This window comes from Archocentrus centrarchus, chromosome 9 (genome assembly GCF_007364275.1).
Source record: "Archocentrus centrarchus isolate MPI-CPG fArcCen1 chromosome 9, fArcCen1, whole genome shotgun sequence".
NCBI lineage: Eukaryota > Metazoa > Chordata > Actinopteri > Cichliformes > Cichlidae > Archocentrus > Archocentrus centrarchus.
Window position 1 is genome coordinate 25,272,054 of NC_044354.1, and position 23,812 is coordinate 25,295,865.

General features: G+C 42.3%; 1 protein-coding gene across 2 annotated transcripts in view; it reads left to right on the forward strand.

Annotated features, from left to right (window-relative positions):
* The window catches only part of sema4c (sema domain, immunoglobulin domain (Ig), transmembrane domain (TM) and short cytoplasmic domain, (semaphorin) 4C), a 108,925-nt gene extending 89,737 nt beyond the window's left edge, over positions 1–19,188 (forward strand). For both annotated transcript variants that reach the window (XM_030738259.1, XM_030738258.1), the window contains 8 exons: positions 631–782; positions 3,975–4,150; positions 6,438–6,582; positions 7,068–7,281; positions 11,106–11,221; positions 14,792–14,949; positions 17,692–17,783; positions 18,034–19,188. In XM_030738259.1, the coding sequence (XP_030594119.1) occupies positions 631–782; positions 3,975–4,150; positions 6,438–6,582; positions 7,068–7,281; positions 11,106–11,221; positions 14,792–14,949; positions 17,692–17,783; positions 18,034–18,929 (1,949 nt within the window). In that variant the 3' untranslated portion in view covers positions 18,930–19,188. The remainder of the gene's footprint in view (positions 1–630; positions 783–3,974; positions 4,151–6,437; positions 6,583–7,067; positions 7,282–11,105; positions 11,222–14,791; positions 14,950–17,691; positions 17,784–18,033) is intronic.
* The last annotated feature ends 4,624 nt before the right edge of the window (positions 19,189–23,812 follow it).

Here is a 23,812-nt window from a genome sequence, read left to right on the forward strand (position 1 = left end):
TTATTCATGCTAATACAGAGCTTTTATTAAAAAACAGACCTGCGAAGAAGCAAGCCTCATCTTAATTCAAGCAATTTTTAACCAGCCTAAAAGCATTTAATTGGCCTGGGTTTCAGTGGAGAGTTGTGGTGTACTGTGATTATTTAAAAGGCAGCTTCAGAGGCTTTAATACTGACAGCACCAGTCCATCTGGACTGTGTCCTTGAAATTGAAAAAAAAAAAAAAAACACACACGTTTGCATAAAAATTGTTGAATTTAAAGCCTCCAGCAGTTTGGGTCTAAAACTGTCTGTATCTGCCTTTCTACATTCAGAACCTAATGAGGAGTCCAATCTGAGAAAGAGAGCAGTGACCAGAGGAAGTAAAAAAATAAAAATAAAAAAAAAACACACAGAAAATGGACCATTAATAAAAACGAGAGAGAGAAAAAATGAATGGAGAAGAGGTGAGGCAAAGAAGAATGATGACAGAAAATAGGCAAAGAGGTGAGAAAGGCTGGCAGGGAATGAAATGGAGGTGTCAAGCTGCTGTGTTTGTATCTGTGTGTGGGTGGCGTGATGCAGGGTGAGGCTTGTCTGTTTCCATGTAAATATACGATACTGACTGTCTGCATGTTTGCTGTATGTGCAGAGCCTGACTTTGTGGGCTCAGCCCTGGTGAGGGAGAGCAGTGGCAGTAAAGAGGGCGACGATGACAAGATCTACTTCTTCTTTACCGAGCGAGCGATGGAGCTGGACTGTGACACGGAGCCCAATGTGGCCCGGGTGGCCCGCGTCTGCAAGGTAACACCCGATTACAGTTGACAATCAAAACTGATCCCTGAACAGATTCAATTAAGAATCTCCTAAAAGTACCTTAACCTCACTCCCTGTGTAGTGCACCTGTTAGCATTTATTAATGGGGACATCACAAACTAATTCAAACAGTAATCAATCTGTAAGTGCACAGGGACAGATTTGACTGCACAATCATAGTTTTGTGCACACTTGACTGCAAATCAGCTGTTTTCCATTTTCTCCAGCTGTTTTGGCAGCTGTTTCTGAGCACTTAATAATGTGAGGCAGCACTTGCTAACAGTTTAGGAGTTGCAGGCTTCAGCAGAAGATGCCCATATAAGGAAGCAACTGGTAGATTGTTTGCAGTTGTAAACGATATATAGAGTAAATACATTGAGAAGTTATAGTTTTTACATGTAGGCATATCATTATAGGAACACACAGCTAAAAAAGGGAAAGCAAGCCTTTCGTGGATTGGTTTTCATGCTGATTGGTTGTTAAATCAGATGCTTAAGCAACTTGCTAATCCCTTTACCAGTGCTGGCAAAGCATAGGATTCAACACTGCATGCAAATACACACACCCTGACTTTGTTATACAAGAGTAGTGGTCAGCTCTCACCAATATCTTCTTCACCACAGCAGGTCATATTGATTTGATCATGAAGAATTTCTTGTCCTTCACCTGCAAAATTGCTGTCACAGAATTACTGATTCAGCAGATGGATAACAATGGAATCACATCTGTTTACTTAAAATATTTCTTTTGAGGCTTAAATGATCAGTAACGATCATAAAACCTCCAAGCATCAAGAACACATGTCGCCACTGCCAAGCCTCCATCAAACAAGTTTGAATTAAACAACATCGCTCTGTTCATTTGCTATGATGTTTGAAGTTTCATGATTATATAAACATGTTCTGCTATAAAAAAAAATTTTAAAAATGCCCCAAAAAACCCTCAAAGATTATTTAAATGGCAGAATAAAGGGGAAAAAAGGCAAGTCTGCACAAAGTCAGCTGTACTGTGCTTTTGTTTGATCCAGCAACAAGACCAACAGAGCTTCAGCTCATTGCCAGTTTACTAACAGTGTGCTACATGGAGACAGCTGCACTGACATAGATGTATTTGGTAATTAATGCATTCATTTGCCTAATTAATGGCCTCATTAGGACAACTGACTAGGTTTGATACACCACAGAGATTATGGCCAGAGACAGACAGAGGTGATTTTTGACATGAGGCGAGTCGGTGAGAGTTGAGGCAGCGGTTCTTTTTATTTTGCACGATTTCAAGGACCTTTCAGTTCATGCAACAAAAGTTGAGTGTCATGTTACACGTACTTATGCAACCATGTAATCTTAGCATCTTTTAAACTACGCAAACGATAAACACTGCAGACAGATTGCTAATAGTCGGCGGAGATGTGTGTAATTTAGTGTAGAATATACGCTCTGGTTTATGGGAAGCGCCCTTTAATGTCTGTGAGGATGAACAATAAAGCTCTTTGAATGAAATTAGAAACAGATGCTCTTACATGATCTGTACTACAGCAATGAATAATTCAGCACATTCTGCTTATACTGCTATTACAGCAGGAGCACAATGTCTATGTCTCATTGCTATAAAATGAACATTTTCATGTTTTTTTTTCACGCCTGCAATCACTGAGGATAATAGAAATGAGAGGAATATGGCAAATATGCCTCTGTTGAGCTCACAGAGTAATACATAAATATACTCCTTGTCAATATATATTCCATTTTTATTGTAAAAGCTAATATTGTTAGTGTCTTTATCTTCAATTTCTATGGAAGACCTGAACATCTCAGGGTATAAAAACTCTTTAAAATCCTTTTTCAACATGACAGCAGCTCAGTCGGCCCATTGATGTGGAAAAAATTTCTTATTATGAATACAGAGTAATTACAATGTATTTACTTGGATGATATTTGGCTTTCATGGGGTGAAGACGAGGCCAGCGAAATACAATATTCATAGCAGCATAACAGGAAAAGGAGAGAGAGTGCAGCCCATTTAAAGACTTTCACACAATAGTTTGTGATAGCAAACTATCGTAACACAATATTACTTTGTCTGACGCGTCATTGTCATCCTGCTCCTGCATGTTTGTCATTATTTTTCATTTATAATCACTTTGCAGCCCACGGCCAAAACCTATAAATGATAATGATCAGTAGGAGTCGTTTCTTGATGAGCCGTCAAAGAACATCCATACAGACAGGAAGTAGTAAAGTCAGATCCTAACCATCATCAGAAGATGATGCAGGATGACATCACCAAAATAGTCCAGTCATATTATTTAGATGGTGCCAATATGTGGAAGTGCAACTAAAGTAAAACCAAAACTAAGATAACTACAAAAAAATCCCTGGAGCTCTGCAGTCAATTAAATTTGAAGTAGAAGCCAAAAAATTATAAAATTATTAAAAAATAATGTGCTTTCTTTAATTGGTCAGATCTTTTTTAATTACCTAATTTAAAAAAAATAATCTTTGAATTTTATCAAGAAAAAAAAATGCCATTCTGCACTTAAGTTTTCACGTCACACTTGTGTAAGCTGCACACTGAACTAAATGGTAAATGGACTAGTTCTTATATAGCGCTTTTCTACTCAGTATGAGCACTCAAAGCGCTTATACAGCCTATTTGCATTCACCCATGCACTCCCATTCATACATTGTTACAAAGCTAAGTGCTTTTTTAATTAACTAACACTCACACGCATTCATACTCCGACAGAACGGTCGGAGAGCAACTTGGGGTTAAGTATCTTGCCCAAGGATACATTGGCATGTAGCCTGGAGTAGCCAGGATTTGAACCGCTGACCTTCCGATCAGCAGGTGACCTGCTCTACCTACTGAGCTACAGCCACCCCTATATAATAATTGGCCAAAGTAATTGTGATGTCATAAAATCACTGTAATGCTTAGTCATCTTAAAATTAGATTAAATGTTGCTTCCTTCCCAATATGAATGTGAAAACCATCAACTAAAATATTTATGTGGATAATAAAGCATTCAGTAATACTTTATCATCCACATAAAGCTCTGAAGGCAAAAGGGGGTCAAAAAAATAAACTTAAAACATGATTTTGAGTAGGCAGGGGGGGCTTTAATAAATCCTAAAATAATAGTCATCAGCCATAGATAAGCTCTGATGTGTCCTCTCTCAGGGTGATCTGGGTGGTACCAGGACCCTGCAGAAGAAGTGGACCACCTTCCAGAAAGCCCGGCTGGAGTGCTCCCTCCCGGAGCGTCACGTCTACTTCAACAACCTGAGGGCCGTCTTCACCCTGCCGGGGCAGGACTGGAAGGGTACCACCTTCTACGGCATCTTCCACGCCCAGTGGTAAGTCAGAGCGAGAGCAGTCAGAGACATGCAGAAGCAACTGCAGGTATATCTGTTTCAGAACAAACCCCAAATAGATGTGAGTTAATTACTACATATGCTATCAGCTGTCATCTGCCAACCTGTCAGCCTCTTATTAAAACCAATGGTCACTCTGACAGGATGAGTCTAATTATGTACTTTGTGTGATTAGATAGTTCCTGTCTAATGAGGCCTTTAGCTGACATTAGTGTGAGTTATTTTGAGAGGATACGGCTTGAGTGTCCCTGAAAATGGTTTATTGCTTTTATTAGAGATTAAATGTCTCATGGTTTTAATTTAGCTTTAAACGATGGTGGATACATTTTCTAAACATATCACATTAACTTGTTGACCACAAAACATAAATTTTCATGGCAAGACTCAAAGCACTTTAAAATCATTCATGATTCAAAGTGATTGGTCGAATCAAAGTATTTATAATCTCATTTTAGTATCACAGCCTAGCTACTTTATTTTATAGGGGCAGAAATCCACCCTCCTGGTTATTTCGGCAAATCAGATCGCTCATGAACACCGACTCTGCTGTTGTCCACTCACTGTTCTCAGACGCGCTTATTTAAAACACGGCAGGATAAAATAAATCTTCACTTAGAAGAACTTCATAGAAAACAAATTCTGAGTGCAATAATTAAACTACAAACTGTTAATTAAAAGGGTGTTGACAGTCACGATTTAGTTGTGAGAAGTTATTCCAGCATTATTAGTGGCGTAAAGACGGCTGTTTGTTGGACCACTACATAACAGCAGTGTGTTAATGAGCTACTTATCAACAAAGAAACTGGAGCGAGGGCAGAAGGTTGTCTTCAGAAAGGGAAGTTGGAGATGTTCTCTGTCTCCAGGCAGCGCCCTTTGATGTGAGTCTTTTGTGCTCTTCAGTAAGATATCATATCACAAACTGAGCCAGCTTTGAACTTCAAGCTTTGTTTCTTCATTCAGAGCTCCTTCTGCTGCTTAAAAAAAAAAAGAGCCTAATCCCCTTTCTGTCTCTGTGTGACTTGCTGGGGGATTCCTTAAAGCCCCGTAGCTTTGATAGAGATAACATTAAGATAATTGGACATTATGTAAATGATGATTCGGAGTTCAAGCCATAATGTGAGTGAATAGGGTCGCTTTTTAACTTGCTAAGACATCGGTGCTGTCCTTTAGTTGTGACGTTGACCTTATAAAACCTGCAGCTCTGTCACGCGCTAACAGTAGGCGTACTGTTCCAGAATGAAGAAGCGTTTCCCTCACAGGACATATCACATGATATGACGCTATGAACTCGGTCTTTCTTGTTTAACGCTTTTAAAAAAAAAAAAAAACACATTACAAAACAAAAAAAAAAGAACATTTTGCACCAGCAGTAAGGAATCCGTTTAAAGCTAAATTTAGAGGCATGAATGTTCAAACAGCAATAGGTGTAAATTGAAACTTTGCCACTTCCTGAGTACCAAACTACACAGTTTGGCTTGCTCACAGTTATATGCCTGTCTGTCAGCGCGACAGTGGCTCAGTTTGAGAGCGGGATTAAAAAAAAAGAGATGGTTTCATTCCGGTGAATGAGCAGGGAAATGAAAGATATTTGTGAGATATCAAGTACAAGTATAATTTAATGTGTCTGGGTCAGACGTCAATACCCAATTTTAGTCCCACTTGGATGTCTGAAAATGCGGTGGGAAAAAAAAAACATTTTTAAGAGCTCCCGAACCCCCGACCTCACCATTAAATGAAATGCATTTCCTGAGTCACAGCACTAATTGATGGATTTCACTGGCGTATGAAGGAGCCGTATTACATGGGCATCAATTTGTACATCAGCTTGCTTCACCATGGAAATGCTGGAGATGTGTCAACATGTCAGTTTAGACCATACATTTAGTATCTATTTACATTGTTATTACCAGGAAAGCCATTTAAAAGCAACACACGTCACTGCCAGTGTTAGCCTGATAGTTTTGGATTCTGCTATTTTTAGCGTATATTTACTCGCCGTAAATATCATATCATATTACCTCTGCTCACTGTAAATATCAGATCCTTATTTATTTTATTTATATTCTTATTTTCTACCTCATATAATTTATTATTTTTGGCACCTGGAGGATGGTTCCAACAAAATTTCATTGTTAAATAAAAGGTATCTTATCTTGTGTTATATTTTCACATCCTGTTTAGTGTATCTTTCTTACTTGCATGAAAGGTAATTTATCTCTGTTATTACTGCCACACATCACTGATTCCCCGTGTTGCTGCCATGTTTCAGGGGTGACGTGGACGTGTCAGCTGTGTGTCAGTATCAGATAAGTAACGTGAAGGAGGTGTTTAAAGGGTCCTACAAGGAGTACAGAGAGGCATCGCAGAGGTGGGGACGCTACACGGGTACTGTCCCCACACCGCGGCCTGGATCGGTAAGAAACTCTGAAAATTTGCACTTCTGATTTCTTCATTTTTGATCACTAGACAACTTCACAAAGCAAAAAAGTAGTGCCTGGTTTTTAACTGAAAAGGGAAGGCAAATATGAGATGGAGGGATACAGAAGGAGGAAGGGAAGAATAGAAGAAGAAATGGGTGATGTGGTGTAGCTTAGAGGTGGAAAACTGGCACAACACGAAAAGCTAAGGACATAATAATCCAGCTCCACAGGAAAGGAAGCAGAGGAAGGGGTATGATGGCAGGCGGAGGTGAGAGCAAGTGTGAAACAAAACTGAAGAAGGGGGGGGGCACTCATTTCTAAGCCAGCTAACCATGCCAGCCTGTGTCAGCTGCATCTAAGAAGTTTCCTCCTCTTCCTCTTTCTCCTTCCTGGCCCTCTTACTTTCGCCTCATCTTTCTCCATTCCTTTCCTTGCTTCATTTCACTCCCCTGTCTCTCCTTCTCCTCTCTTTACTGCAGTGTATAACTAACTCAGACAGGGAGAACGGCTACAACAGCTCCCTGCAGCTGCCTGACGGCACACTCAACTTTGCCAAGAAGCACCCACTGATGGAGGATAAAGCTCTGGGCCGCCTCCTGCTGCTTACCAAGGGCGTCAACTTCACAAGGCTGGCAGTGGATCGCGTTAGCGCCCTGGACCAGAGGCCGTACAACATGCTCTTCATCGGCACAGGTATAAATTATGAGATGGGCTTGGGTTATTGGCTAAAACAGCGGTGTTTTTATTGGAAAAAAAAGCATCACAAATCACAAATGCAGCAATGTCATCATGCACTCTCCCTCCTGAGTTCTAGAGCCTGTTCCAACTGCTTAACTGTTTCCAGTGTGCACACTTCCACCATCCCTGGCACTTCAACAAAAACTCTGATTGCTTCCATAGCTACACTTAAACTGAAGCAATAATTTAAGTCCTTTAATGCCTTACCCCTCGAGTGACTTCTCGGCTGCTTTCAGCGCTTGCACTTCAACTGTCACTTCAACTAATTTTTGCTCTTTAACTAACGGCCCAAATGCTGTGACATTTCAACTGCAGTTGCTGCTTACATTCCAACTGACATAACTATTCACGGCCATCTCTGCACACCGCAGCGCAGGCCAAGAGAGCATCGTTCTCTCGAGCTTCAAAAAAAAATGCAGTAAAGTTGAATCATCTTCTTTATGAATGGAGTACAGTGGTGTGAAATCACATCATAATGCATGATGTTTCTGTTATTTAGTTGACCCCCTGTGGTGTGTTGTTCTCAGCGTGCCAGTGTACACAGTCTTTCTGCAAAGTCCCCCATTCCTGAGTATGCGCGTCTCATATGCATACAGTATTTGTCACAGAGATGAGAGCTTACAGGCCATGGCAGTAGGGAGGAACAGGTACTGGCATAAGGTACGGTGGCACAAAAACAACATGCCATCTGGCCAGACTTTCGCTGGGTTTCAATTAGGGGCTAGATTTGCATGCTGAGATCCATCTTCATGCATCAAAGGAAGCGTCTATGCACGCGCAACTTAATTAATATCTCCAGTCAGTAGCCATTGGGCCCATACGCAGGTGTCTTGTTTTGGATCAGAAATCAGCCCGCCCTCCCAGAGCCTTAATCCTGGATAACACAGATCTAATAGTGGATTCCAAGGAATGTGAATTTGAATGCAGCCCATCTCATGAATGGAAAGCCTCACCTACTTACCATTCAGATCACTGCAGAGACAGAGTGACTGGGACAACACTGACAGTGTGACAACAGCGGACTCAGGGCTTCTCTGCTGGCAAGCGGTGAGGCCAATCCGGACACACACATGGCTGCTGCAACACGCACATGGACGCTCACACCTTACTAATGGACACACACACACACACAAAAACACACACACACAGATATGCACATTCACACTCTCTGAGCCAAGTGCAGTCATCCCCGCTTGTCGTGCTTCACAGCACAAACTCAACAGGGCCCTTGGCAGACGTGCGCTCACAGTGCCAATTGGGCTGCGGGCTTGATTAGCTATTAGCGACAGCTGATGTGAAAAGAGAGAGAGAGAGAGAGAGAGAGAAGGAGTGCTTGACGAGGCTGTTTTTAAGGGGAAAAAACAGGCTATAGGATTGAGGGATTAGCCGACACTGGTCTGTGACGGCGTGAGAGGCGAGTGTGGTGATATGCCTTCTGCTTGCTATGCCTGTATGTGTATTTCCATCTCTCAAGCCCCCCTTTGGCTACTGGGTTAGCTTTTCGTATTATCTGTGACAGTCTCGTAATCAAGAGGAACACAGAAGAAAGCACATGTCAGCACATAATACTATTCCATCCACACACACACACACACACACACACACACACACACATCAAGGTCACCCCACCAGCTGTGCCTGAAATACCTTTCATCACCAGGGATCTAAACTTGTTCACAATGCCCTACATGAAGGGAGCACAGGCTCTCCTCTTCCTCTTCCTCCAGCATCAGTTCCCCACACACCACTTAAAAAAAGTCTTCAAATGCTGTTACCCGAGGTGTTAAAGGGCCAGGAGCACCTCCAGTCTTTTAAATTCATCTTAAGTTTGTTGCTGAGCTGGAGCTCAATATGGCAGCTGGATGTTCTGGCAAGAGAATTTATTTTTCTTGACCTTTTCAGTCACAAATTGATGTTGATGAAAGGCAGCTTGATAACACTGTGGCTTTGTGCATTTGTGATGTATGTTACTCTGGTAGGTTTTTATTTATTTATTTATTTTTGCAGCCAACATAAGTCAAAATCATTGCCCACAGGCCAAATTATAAGCCAGCCTGCATATGTCTTAAGGTTCTCAAATATCCTGGCCCTCCTAGTTGCAGAAGTGTTCTGCACACTGACGCGCACCCTCTGCACACACCAAACCAAACACATGGGCACACCAGCTTTGCACCTGCAAGTTCACAAGCTAGCTGATACAAAATTGCACAAAACTGAAAGCTGATGCTGAAGGCAGACAATCTCGAGAGAGGTGTGGGACTGAGAACTTCATTACTGAATGAATAGAGAGGCCCGTGTATCCATTTGCTGCAGGACAGTATCAGTTTCCAAAGAACATACTTGTCTCAGTTTTTTTTTTTCTAAGTCTACACACCAGCAGACAGGAAACAGGCAGAAAGTTACTGAACTGAAAAGAAGCATGCAACAAAATCCAAGTCTTTGAGCCAAAGCTCAAAGGAAAGGGAGCTGTAAAGGCGGGTTTATTCATAGCAGATGAAAGGGCTGAGTCGGGGATTTGGGGAGAAATTTGCAAATTTTACTACATCATCAATTATGAAATTTCTAACACGGTCATGCAGCAGTCATGCTCAGCCCAGTCTAACATAACATAAGACTTAAAGAAATATTTGCAGAGACAAAAATAAAAATCTATTATTGCATGCACTATACTGAGAGTAGCTGTAATATCCAGACTTGTGAAACAGGCTGTTTTGATGTTGCGATATGACAGCCTTATGATAGCCTGCCTGTATAACTGTAATAAAAATGCATAATTTTGTTGACTGGTCAAGGCCTTTACATGAGCTCAGTTATATTTGTGAGGTCAATGTTGGGCATACATTTTACGTTCAGTTGAAGCATGTCAATATAAATACATGTCTGACCCATAGTGTAGTGCTGGTGTATGGCCCTTAGTGAAACTGGCTTTGAAACCAGGAAAAGCCCAAGTGTGATTAATAACAACACCATATAAGACTGCACTGAGGTCAGTTCCTCCAGTTACAGGCTCTTTCTATTTGTATACTGGCTCTTTAAGCACATGTCAGAGGGGTAATCAGATACGATCAGTTAGTTTAGTTTTACCTGTGTTTTTTATTAGGTTCATTTCAGAATAGCTAGCCTTTGAGAAGCTCAGCATGAAGCAGGAGCAATTGAGCAGCACAGTCAGTGTGTCTTTAGCAATCAATAGTTCATAAAGTGCAGCTGAAGAAAGTGTTTGCTGCATAGGTTATGTTTTTGCAGCTTGCGCTTTAATATTTAAATTGCTGGCATCAAAAGGAGTGCTTTTACATTATCATATTTCATCATTAATATTTAAATGAGCTCCTATGCCTGTGTGTGTGTTTGTGAATATATTTGGATGCCATTAATCTTTAAGTAAAATGCTGTGCAGCCACAGGTGTTTGTGCTCTGATCATTAATATTTAAACTGATGGCTATGCATTGACGGGTGCTTTGGTTAATTTGGGTTAATTTACTAATACATATCATTACTGTAGACATGAACTGGTGGGTTTTGGTTAATATTTGCCAAAATTGATATTTTAAATGAGCTGCTTTGCTGTGTGTCGTTTATCGGGTTTTTGTGTCAGGAGTCAGGCGCTAGTGGCAAATATAAGTTAAATATATGTTTTGATGAATGCTTTGAAATATTCATGCATCCCATGAGGGGTGAGGAATGACTATTGCACAGAAGTGAACTTTGATTGAAAATTTCACTGAAAAGGACAGAAATAAAGTGAGCTCAAACCTCCTTTCTCTTCCTCTCTGTGCTGCAGCGGAGGGCTGGCTGCAGAGGGTAGTGATCCTGGGTTCAGAGGCACATGTGATAGAGGAGATCCAGCTGTTTGAAACAGCCCAGCCAGTGGACAGCCTGACCATCTCCCACGCCAAGGTAAGACACCGGCAACAGGGTGCATTTCAATCGTTTGACCAGTTTGACACGTGAAAGTCAATTCACAAAGCCCAGCATGTGAAAGTAGTTGCAAGGGATGCTCTGTGATTTGGAGAAGCCATGTCACAGAAAATACCTCAACGATAATGTCATTAGATTTAGCTTAAAGAGGACCTATTCTGCTCGTTTTCAGCTAAAGACTTTTTAGTTCTGGAGTCTGCTAAAGCAGCTTTGCATGATTCCGAGTTGAAAATAATCTTTATTTATCTTATAATTGGCCCTTCCCAAAGGTGCAAAGGTGTGGCAGTAGAGGATGCAAAGAATAGTGTGAGATGGAGGCAGATGAGCAGCTGAGAGAAGAAGACACAGACTAGCAATAAAACAGCATATCATTGTCAGTTTTGTCCAGTCTTACTTATTTTCTCACACGTCCCTCAGCTTTATGGAAGCAAAGGCAAGGATATGAACTTCTGACCACATTAGAAAGCAGAAGAGTTATTAAATGACATACGATCTTATTTATTTTAAAATACCGGGATAACTGCTCACACTTTGAAATGGTCTTTCCTGCAAGGCATTCACAGTAATGCACTTGTGTTGCACTAATGAAACGTGTTGGTATTTTGAGCGCTGTTGAAAGCAAAGTTCAAATCCTGACACCTTTCGCACCTCCCAGCCGTAACTAATCAGCGTGTGAAGTGGGCGTGAATATTAATGTCAGATGCAGCACCCTAATTGGAAAGGTGTGGAGGGAAGGTGTTTTTAGGATGTTGCTGCCTCTTGCCGAGCACTTGCTGGGCCGCGCTGACACCTTGAATCGCTTCAGTAGCCCTTTAAAACATTTTGCTTTCATTTAGTTCTGACTCAGATTTAGATTAAAAATGCCTTCAAGGGGCCAGTTTGTTGCATCCAGTCAGTTCTGTTAGCAGAAAGACAGTATTCACAATCAGTATTCAGTTGTCATCATTGTATAATCACCTTTAACTTCCTTTTTTTTGGTAGTTTAGAATGAGGTCTTCATATCGTATCAATTAACATCTCTGAAGTATTATGAAAAAAGTCATAATCCTAAAAGCTGGAAATGCAGCAACTACCAAAATGAGGACATAACCTATGCAAATATAACCTGTGCAAACTACACTTACTTTGATTATTGTCCTTATTTATTGAGACCTTCTCTAAACCTGCATTACAAAGTCCACACAAGGCAAAACCTCATAGCAGATTTTAATAAAGTAGTGTAATGGTCCCAATTTTTCTGTGTTTAGCATTGGTAAGCTATAGGTACCGTATTTTTCGGACTATACGTCTCTCCGGAGTATAGGTCGCACCAGCCAAAAAATGCATAATAAAGAAGAAAAAAACATATATAGGTCGCACTGGACTATAAGTCGCACTTTTTTTGGGGGGGGTTGATATAATCCGAGACTCAGAGCACAAATTCCATCTTGAACGGCAATTTAAAATAATAATGGATTAAAGAACAGGACGAACACGGTTACGCCTACGTTATGCTAACGTAGCACATTCAGCTACATGACGCACAACGAACACGTGTTCGGTATTGTAACGTTGTAAACACACTTCCAAAGTCGGCGATATTCACAACAAAGGTCGTCTTTATTAGCAGAAAAACGGCTGCTGTAGGCCACAGCCACGCCAACCACAACTACAACAGCGGAACAGCAACACACACACAGGCAAGCTCTCGGTCTTTTTCTCTCTCTCCATGCTGCCTTCACGAACCTCCCGAACAGTCCGTAATCCCACAACATCAACACGCTCTCTAACTAAGAGAATCGCTACAGTATGTTAACGTAACATTAAGTTATTCAGATAACCATAGCATAAAGAACATACTAACAAGTTAACCAAACCATCAATCCATTGAATTCTTCATCCTCGGTGTCACTTCTAAACAATTCCGTACACTCCGTAGACGAAGCGCCGCTTCCTCTTCTGTGTCGCGTTAGTCAGGCTCGTCGTCAGCTGCAGTTCCAATTATTCCAGCCTTTCTGAATCCCAACAGGATGGTTTGTCACTGAAGCCCATGTTTTCTTGATCCATCCAATGACTTCCAGGAAAGTTGGGTGGCGCATTCTCCCAGTTGCCGTTAAGCTGTGCTCTCCATCCATCATCCACTGCGCCCACAGGTTACGCAAGACTGCCTTAAAGCTGCAGTTCACGGAGATGTCAAGTGGCTGGAGTATTTTGGTTCATGTGTTATAAATGTCACATATACGTCGCTCCGGAGTATAGGTCGCACCCCCAGCCAAACTATGAAAAAAAGTGCGACTTATACTCCGGAAAATACGGTAAGTAGAACAGGCACCAGCAGTTTACACTAGATGTAATGTCACTTTGATTTGAGTCCTTTCATACAGGACAGTCGACTGTATCCTCCACTAAAGGAGGTTAAAAAAAAAAGGACGCACTGAAGCTCCTTTCCATAGTATTTAGACATTTCAACCTGCTCTAATTATGGCTGCTACTTCAGCAGATATTTCTGGGTCACTGCAATCAGCAAAACTGAGTATTTCACTACAACCAGGGAAGCGTGTCCTCTGTCTCAGAGTCGACCATGTTGGACTGCCATGTTTCCACAGTAGCCCAGAATGGAACAAGTAAAAGCTGTCTTAAAACTGCCTTTGGCAAAGTGATGTAAACATTTGACTCTCCTACATCCTTGGAAAGCAAGTGTCTCGATAGATTTGCGTTAAGAACATGTTAACAGAGCATATTTAATTTACCTCTGGTTTTTTTTGCTTAACCATTTGAGTTTGAGTTTCCAGCTGTTCCCATGGTAAAGTATAAACATATCACCACCAAAGACTCCTAGGTGTATTGTTTTCTGTCTTTTTGAGAGATGAGAAATCTTAATGGTCTCTCATGGGGAGGAAACTACAAAGTTCCTTTTATTTTGGGAATCTCCTGTCTGGTTGTGCTTCTTCTTCTGATGATGATATTCCTTGAGTGTGTTTTTTTGAATTCTTTTTGCTTTCTTTGTTGTCATATCACTTGTTCATTGGTATCCGGTGGTAGCGGTGCTCCTTTGTCTTGTGATGATTTGCTGCCTGATGAATCCAAAAGTCTCTTCGCAATAACAGTCATTACAATCCCTCACCACAGTGGGGAATTGAACCCTTGGCCCTTCTGTTTTCTCAGCCTCTCTGCCCTGTCATCTGAGCCTGTGTGCTGACAGCCGTTGTGTCCCTCCGGCTCTCCAACGGCGTGTCGGCCGATCGATGCCGTTCTGACGGGGCGTTCCCAGCCCTAAAGCTTAGTGCTTATCTCATTAATGCTGGCTTAGCTGCGATCAGACATTTTATAACAGCTTTTTGCGAAAAGAGTGCAAACCAGATTGGATTTGGAGGAGGGTCAGGGGGGTGAATGTTATTGTAATTGAGAGTGATTATCCCATTATCTCCTCCAACCCCTAACTGAGTCCCTCTCCTCCTCTCCCTGTTTATCTTTCTTCTTCTTTTCTATCTCTCTCTGGTTTCTGTCTGGATGGATTGCTGGATCTGGTCTTTGTCGTCTTCTTCTTCTTCTCTCTCTGTCTCTCTGTAGAAGTACTTGTACATCGGCTCTCGTTCTGAGGTTCTCCAGCTGCCCTTGGCCAACTGCAGCCGCTATCAGTCTCAGCCAGACTGTCTGCTCGCCCGGGACCCCTACTGCGCTTGGGACAGCGAGGGTAGGGCCTGTGTCCGCATCGACCTCCACCGAGGGTGAGACTAATACCTAAGTGCTCCCTCCATCCATAGTACACTGAAAAAAATGACTTGGTTTAAAGGAACCTGCTGATATACAAATGTTAGACAAGCATCTGAATCAACATTGAAATGCAATGTGCCCCTTAAACTCTTTTACAAATCAGATTATTTCAGTGCCTGTTTGGAACAGGCTGATTTCATTTATCCAATCATCATCATCTAATTTCCACTTCACTGCTCTAAATTATAATAAGGAAGACTATTATATCTTTTTCCATTGACTCATCTCAATATCCTCACCAGTCTGGTCAACTAGTGATTTGCCTCTAATTTACCCTCTTAAGTGAAGTTCAGGCTGGTTATGTCCCTTTGTGATGAGTTAGTAGAGCATCTGACACCAGCCAGATAGACTTCCTGTATTTCAGCTTGCCCCGGGCACTCGCGTCGTGGCAAGTCTGTGTTTGTCCCAGATTTGCAAGTGTGTCTCTGTGCACCTTGCAAATCATCTCCTCTCATCAGGAATCTGTCAAGGAACCGGCAGCTAAAAAAGTCTCCAGAGACTCAAAAACTGCTTAGTAATCATGCATCACAGTAACTTTGAGTCAGCAAAAGAACTCAGTGGAGTATTTTTGTTTCATTTATAAACTGAAATATATACACTGCTCGAAAAATTAAGGGAACACTTTGAAAACACATCAGATCTCAGTGGGGGCATCATGCTGGATATCTGTACTGATGTGGACTGGGTACTGTGTTAGGAATGAAAAGATGCCACATCATAAATGAAACTTATCAACCTACAGAGGCTGAATTCAAAGACACCCTGAAAATCAAAGTGAAAAAAAGATGCAGCAGGTTTGTCCATTTTGCTGAAATTTCGTTGCAGAAATTCAAAATGGTACTCAGTAGTTCGTATGGCCCCACATGCGTGATGCATGCCTGACAACATTGGGGCATGCTCCTAATGAGATGATGGATGGTGTCCTGGAGGATCTCCTCCTAGCTCTGGACCAGGGCATCACTGAGCTCCTGGACAGTCTGAGGTATGACATGGCGGCCTCAGATGGACTGAAACATAATGTCCTAGACGCGTTCTATTGGATTTAGATCAGGCGAGTGTGGGGGCCAGTCAATGGTATCAATTCCTTCATCCTCCAGGAACTGCCTGCATACTCTTGCCACATGAGGCTAGGCATTGTCATGCACCAGGAGGCCTCAAGCTACTAGTGACACTGACCCTAGCCTAAATGCAAAACTAAACCACATGAGGCTGGGCTTTGTCGTGCACCAGGATGAACCCAGGACCCACTGCACCAGCACAGGGTCTTACAGTGAGTCCAAGGATTTCATCCCAATACCTAATGGCAGTCAGGGTGCTGTTGCCTAGCCTGCAGAGGTCTATGTGTCCCTCCATGGATATGCCATCCCAGACCATCACTGACCTACCACCAAACCAGTCATGCTGAATGATGTTACAAGCAGCATAACGTTCTCTGCGGCTTCTCCAGACCCTTTCACGTCTGTCCCATGTTCTCAGAGTGAACCTGTAAAAACACAGGGTGCCAGTGGTGGACCTGCCAGTTCTGGTGTTCAAAGCAAATGCCAAACGGGCTCCATGGTGCCAGGCAGTGAGCACAGGGCCCACTAGAATACATCAGGCCCTCAGGCCACTCTCATGAAGTCTGTTTCTCTGTTTGGTCAGAGACATTCACACCAGTGGCCTGCTGGAGGCCATTTTGTAAGGCTTTGGCAGTGCTTGTCCTGTTCCTCCTTGCACAAAGGAGAAGATACCGGTCCTTCTGATGGGTTAAGGACCTTCTACAGCCCTGTCAAGCTCTCCTACAGTAACTGCCTGTCTCTTGGAATCCCGTCCATACACTTGAGACTGTGCTGGGAGACACAGTAAACCTTCTGGCAATGGCACGTATTGATGTGTCATCCTGGAGAAGTTGGGACTACCTGTGCAACCTCTGTAGGGTCCAGGTATGACCTCATGCTACTGTGACACTGACCATAGCCAAATGCAAAACTAGTAAAAAAAAAAAAAAAAAAAAAGTCAGAAAACACAAGGAGAGAAAAATGTCAGTGGCCTCCACCTGTAAAACCATTCCTGTTTGGGGGATTGTCTCATTGTTGCCCCTCTAGTGCACATGTTGTTAATTTCCTTAACACAAAGCAGCTGAAACTTATTAACAACCTCCTCTGCTACTTAACTGACCAGATCAATATCTCAGATCAATATTAACTGATTTGATGCTACGCTCTGATTAACAAGTTCCTTTAATTTTTTTGAGCAGTGAACATGAAGTCAACAGAACTATAAGGAACTTTTTCTTTTTTCTGATGTGATCAAGTTTACTCACATTGAATTTTTTTTCCATTGCATTATCATCTTGGGTTGTAGAAGATTAAAAAAAAAAAAAAAAAAAAGTTGTATTCTTTACTAGTGAAATACATAAATCCAGCTTCTGAAGCTGTGGAGGAACATCAGATTTACATGCTGTGATTTCAGCTTTGTGAAGCAAATGTAACCACAAAAACTGACAAGAGAATTACATTTACAGTATTTCATTTCTACTGAAATGTCTGTGTAATTAAACACATTTGGATGATAAAGTGTAGGAAAAAACAATATTTTCTACATTTTACATTGATTCCCCTTATTTTGTGTATGTTTCTTCCACCGCTGAACTTTTCTCAGTTCTTGTTTATAACATTATTAATCTTCCTCTCTGCTTTCTGCCCTCTTCTCTCCAGGTCCACCTCCTCCCTCTCACAGGACCTCATGCTGGAGAGGTTCAACCGGGGAAAAGCCAAGTTTGATAAGCCAGTTTCCATCCCCAGCCCTGGTGAGTATTGAGCCCACACCTCTCTAGCGTCCCCTGGTGGGAATTGACCGTCAGTGCAGGAGCAAATCAGTAGCAAGTAAAGAGAATGGACTCAGCGAGTACCTTTGGACTGAGCTGAATAAATTGAATTAGGCACAGGAGAGATGCCTAGTGCACAATATGAAATGGATTTATTACAGATGATACTTAACCCCCACTGTTGTCTTCTCTTCTCTGCACCCTCCACCCCTCCTCCACCTCTCTTCCACAGAGCACTCCCGTCTGAGGAATGTAACAGTAGTGGTGGGATCTGACATGGTGCTGCCCTGCCAGTTGGTCTCCAACTTGGCTCAGCCTTTCTGGGTTCTCAACGATCGTGAACTCCAGCTGGGTGATCCAGAGGCAGGTGGGCCGCGCTTCGACCGGACCCTCAAAGCCCTCATCATCCCTGAAGCAGGCCAGATGCAAGCAGGCCGTTATATCTGCTACTCTGAGGAGCAGGGAGTCAAGTTTCAGACAGAGCGCTACCAGGTGGCAGTGGTTGCCAGTGCTCCAGTCTTTATGGAAGCCCGGGCCCCAGACAGCAGCATGGGCCTCTTCTGGGTGCTGGTCATCACCCTCGGAGCAGCGTGCCTGCTGCTTCTTGTAGCAGCTCTTTACCTGCGCAGGAGGCTGAAGCTGGCCCTGGGAAAGGGAGCTGACATGAAGCCTCTCGAGAGCACTCTCGTCTACCCCATCACCCTGCCTAAGGAGCCACCCACCTTTGTGCCCAGCAAGATGCCCACTGATGAAGATCGCTTCTGGGAGACAGGCGCCAACTACTATTACTCAGACGGCTCCCTGAAGATCGTTCCCGGTCATGCCCTGGGGCCCAGCAGCGTCAGCAGCACGGCGTCACCCAGCGCCATACCCGGCCAGCCCATCCACTCCCCCAGCCGTCTCAGCCTCACAAACATCCGAGGCTCTGGTAGCAACGGCTACATCCGCCTCAACCTGAGCACAGCAGGGGAGGAAAGGGCTAGCGGGACTGGTGCTGGGGGCGGCGGGCTGGGAGGCCTGGGCATGGGTGGGAACGACTACTCCAGCCCCTTCAAGGAAGAGCTGAGACGCACTCTGCAGCAGAGAAGCGTGCTGCCCGATGCAAACCCAGAGGAGTCGTCGGTCTAGGCCTCTCCTCCTCCGTCGCCGTTCCCCAAGTTGGAAAACGAAACAACCAACCTACCTCTGTCCTTTTGAGGATGCCTGCTAATTCTCTCTCTCTCTTTCAACAACATGCTGTCGATTCCCCGCGCCCTCTCTCTCGCTCTGCCAATGCCTGTTTGGCTCACTGTAGACATTTATAGCACACAGCATGTTAAATATACACACTCATACACTGTGTTCAGCAACATGAACTCTTCTAATTACTGCATTTCGGACAACGCACAGTCATGATTGTGGCTTTTTCTGCTTCCAATGTGCAGTCGCCACTTGTGTAAATTGTATATTTAAAAAAAGGACGAATGCCGAGGAGAACACCTCAAGCACGGAAATCAAACAAATGGTGTTACCTGATTTCAGAAGGGCACATTTCTTTTACAAAGAGCGGACCAAGCAAAGCTTTTTGCCCCTGTTCTCAAATCACTTGACAAACAGCAAGGGCAACTAACTGGAAATATTGAACTGATTCTCTGTCCTTCTGCTCCTTTGAGACTTTTACAGCTTACTGCACTTAAAAACTGGAAGCGTGTCTTCCCTTTTTTGTACTTGTGAGCCAAGAGTGCGAGAGTGGTAGAAAAAAAAAAGACTAATCTCTAAGCAAGACGACAATCATGTCCCTGAGCTCCGTATGGGAAGGAAAGGAGAGAAGAGAGAGAGACAAAGAGAAGAAATGAAATGGAAAATGAATGAACTGGAAAGAAAGATGGGGGTTTTTTTATTTTATTTTTTGTTGAATGAAGGACAGTCTCTCAAGACTTTCTCTGCTCAGTTTCTATTTTCCCCTTCCCCATCTTATATTTACCACCTGAGAAAGACTTCGAGCTCTCCCATTTTAAGTGACCGTTGCTTTGAATTAAGACATTTCTCGTTCTTTTTCTTCGGAGTACAACAGTGTTCCAATAGTCATTGAGAGACTAATAGCTGCCCACTTTTGAATGACAATGTGAGGGCAAGCGCCTAAAATTACATTACTCCTTGCACGGCCCTGCATGGTGACCTTCAAACACACCTTCAAGTCCAATTTACTAAAAGTGCACTCCGTATGACATTTATTAGAGTCACAGGGTGTGACAGATAGGTGTTTTGGTTGCACCTTTGTGGCTATTTGCATTCAGCTCATAGCAGCGGAGCAGTAATTGCACACTTGATTTCAAATCAAAGCTGACGTGAAGACATTTGGCATGGAGAATGTAGTTGAGCCCTCACTGTTGCGACCGCTGTGGATGTCTCAATAAGTGCTTTATATTTGATGTGTTTGGTGAGCGTGGTTACTTGGACTGCCAAGAATGGAACTACCCCTCCCACACATACACACACACATATATATATTCACACTCACAGTCCTCTGAATCCCAACCATCCTGGACTACAGTGTGTTTGCGACGGATCCTTAAACCCTACGAAACCCCTCCCTGTTACCGATGCCCAGAGACTGACCCGGGGCTACTGTGGACTTATGCAGACGGAGAATAATGTAAAACACACCGACATGAAGAGAACACACATACACAGTGTTGATGGACAGACAAAGAGACTGAATGCTCCTGTACTAACAGCTGGCTCCAGACAGGAAGCAGCCATAAACCAGTGAAAGGTATTGTTCCACTTAATTAAATTCATGCAAACAGATTTAAGCAAAGTCCTAGCCTTAAACGATTTCTAATTCAGCTTTTTTAGCTCTTACTGCTGCTCAGTGTAGTGTTACAAATTATTTAGGTTATTTATTTGGTTTCTCTGGCACTCTAGTTGCCCAGAGTATGTTTTAAAGGAATAATTCAACATATTGGGAAATTCACTTAAGGTGCTTTCAGACACGCACTCCTTCCCGTTAAAGAAGACCTATTATGCAATTTTCCCAAAGCCATGCTTATATTCATGGACTCTACTGAAATAGCTTTGCATGATTCACGGTTCAAATTAATCCTTATTTATTTTTTACTACCTTGGATGGAGCCCCTCATTTCATCCAGTGTGTAAAACGTGCCTCTTTAGTTCCTCTACCTTTACCTACCTCATAATCAGAAGGTTTGAACAGCAGGTGGGTGGGCCAAAGATGTGTGCCTGGTATGACCATATTAGGGATATGCACTCTCAGTGACATCATACAGAGCCAAGAGTAGAAAAACATCTGTCTGACCCATGGTATTTAGAGGAGTCTGAACACTGGGCTTTTTTCTTAGCACCCACTGTAACAGTATGTCTGTGACAGGAGACAATGAAAAGCATAATAAGGGCCACTGTTATCTGTTGAATATATCAGGTTCAACATGGTAAAAGTCTAAACTGCATTTATTTGCACTGATTGGTAGGCAGCCACCTGCCCTCTGAATGAAGCCATGACGAACAGAATGGCAATTTCAGAGACTGATAAACCAAACAAGGTCATTGTCTGAAAAGGGCTTTATTAAATAAATGAGACTATTGATATCGCTATCACATCTGTCTGTTAATTATGAACTGAAAGCAGACCAACTGTGCTCGCTCTCACCGAAGGTTAAAAAGCTTACTAAACGCACAAATGCAAAGTACAGGGCAACAAAATTTAACTGGAACATCTTGAACTTAAAGTTGTTTTATACTTTTTTTTGATAGAAATAAAGTTAATAATTTGAGCTGAATAAATTGAATTAGGCACAGGAGAGATGCCTAGTGCACAATATGAAATGGATTTATTACAGATGATACTTAATAAGTTTTTTATTGGATGGATAGATGGATTTAGCCACCACGATATCACGTTTTGTTTGTTGGTTTGTTGACTCTAAGCACTAATTTATTTGGAAATGTTAACAGTGCTAGCAGGCTAATGCTAACCAAGCTACATTTGTAGATTTTATGGCTTATTAAGACTAATTAAAAGAAACACTAGATTTTTACTCACCAATATTGAAGCCCAAACTTGAACAGCCTGTACCACACAGCAGGCCACATTGTCATGCTTTTAAAAGCACCAGCACCACGCTCCCATAGACAGCTGTCGGCTACAGCTGCATGAGTGGGCATGGTGGCCTTAACAACTTTAGGCCTTACCAAAATCCAAATGGATGAGTTACGAATAAAATGAGTGTACAGTTGTTATCACTGGAGAGTCTATGATTAGAGGCCTAAAACGTTTTATGGTACCAGACTGTCTGTCTGTCTGTGACTCACTTTTGGACCAACCTCAAGCAATTTTAATTTCTTAAATTGGCACGTCACTGCTAATAACCCATCGTGGTAACACTATTTACATGTACCTCGTGATATAGGAGGAGATAAAGAGTCGGTAAATACAGGTGTTTCTGATCATATTAATTAAGAACCTTTACCTAAATAGACCAGAACATTCCCTTTAATTTTTTTTTAATTAGTAACACCTGCAATTACCTACTGTGTCACTATTCTGTGACCAATGTCAAAGCATCTCTGCAGTATAAGAATAGTCCAGTTTTACAGAATTAAGCCTGCTGACCTGAGGCCTGGCCTGGTTTATAGCTGATGCAGGGATGGCAATGGCAGCCATTTACCATGAGATTTGGTACAGATTCTCATGTTCCCCTATGAATGAACTGTATTTCACTGGATGCCACTAGCACCATCATCAGGTCAAATTTTTAAATGTTTAATGCTTTGGTTTTAAACTAGATATATTAAAAAAAATAATGGCATTCCTATCCATCCCATTTCACCAGCTTGTTTTTCATCAAAGCTGTCCTTGTGCGCTCTTTTATGCGAGTCCTGAAGTACAGATGCACCTGAAAACCTACCTCTCTGGCAAAAGATAAGAAAAGGGGCCACGTGCAGCCCGAAGCTTGCGGCAAGAACATTTTATTAAAGAGAAAATCCTCCAGTCTGACAGGCATCAAAATAAGTTGATTCAAGGAAGGCCTTTTTCTGACTGAAACCTCTGCTTCAAAACAATGTTCCGCTTGCGAGATTGAGGTTCTTTTCAAATCAGTTTCCTGCTCAAAAATAGACAACTAACTACACGTCATTACACTTGCTGGAAGTTTTCATATTCCGTTTCTCATATTATTTTTGAAAGAATTCAAAAGTTTTTGCTTCCAAGCCCAAAACTATATTATTGAATTTTTTTCAAAAGGTCATGCTGCTCACGGTGATGTAATGATGTCTGGAAAAAATATTCTGACATACTTTCTGTTCTACTTTCAAGAAAACAAGAAGCACAGCCAACAATAGATCTGAATGTGGCAAAGTCATATTGTGCACAACTTTTTTTTTAGCTGTTCGCTGTTACTCACTCTACATAATTTTGTCCTCTTTTGTGCTTTGTCCATCAGGGTTTGCTTTTATTTTTTGGGACGTGTCTGTCGGGACCAGAGGAGCAGAGCAAGAAAGAAGGGGAAGGACAAAAAAAAATACTTTTTTTTTTTTTTCCACCCCCTCGTCTGTGTACAGAGCACCGAGAGATGTAGAATATTAAAACGATCCCAAGGTTGAAGAGGTAGCCGGCCATCAGCACTCCATCCTAGTGTTGCATGATTCTCTGCAAGTGGACTGTACATCTTTGATATGATCATCATTGTACATCATTTTGTTGGATCACTTTTGGACTTTCACAGACACTAATATTCTGCAACACTAATGCTCTCTTGGAAAAACAACAACAACAACAACAAAAATAAACAAAATATTTCTGGTTTTATGGCTGAAGAGTTGTACAGGATTTCACTGCTGCATTTCAACATGTTTACCTTTTCTAAGCCTCTTCATCTTTTGGATAAGCCAAAGTAGACTGCAGTTGCTTTTGTTCTTGTTGAAATATTGATTTTGTTTGATTCCAGATTGATATTTAAGTCTGAGCAGTCCGTCCACTTTGCTGAATCGAGCTGATGTCTGCAACGTTTCTG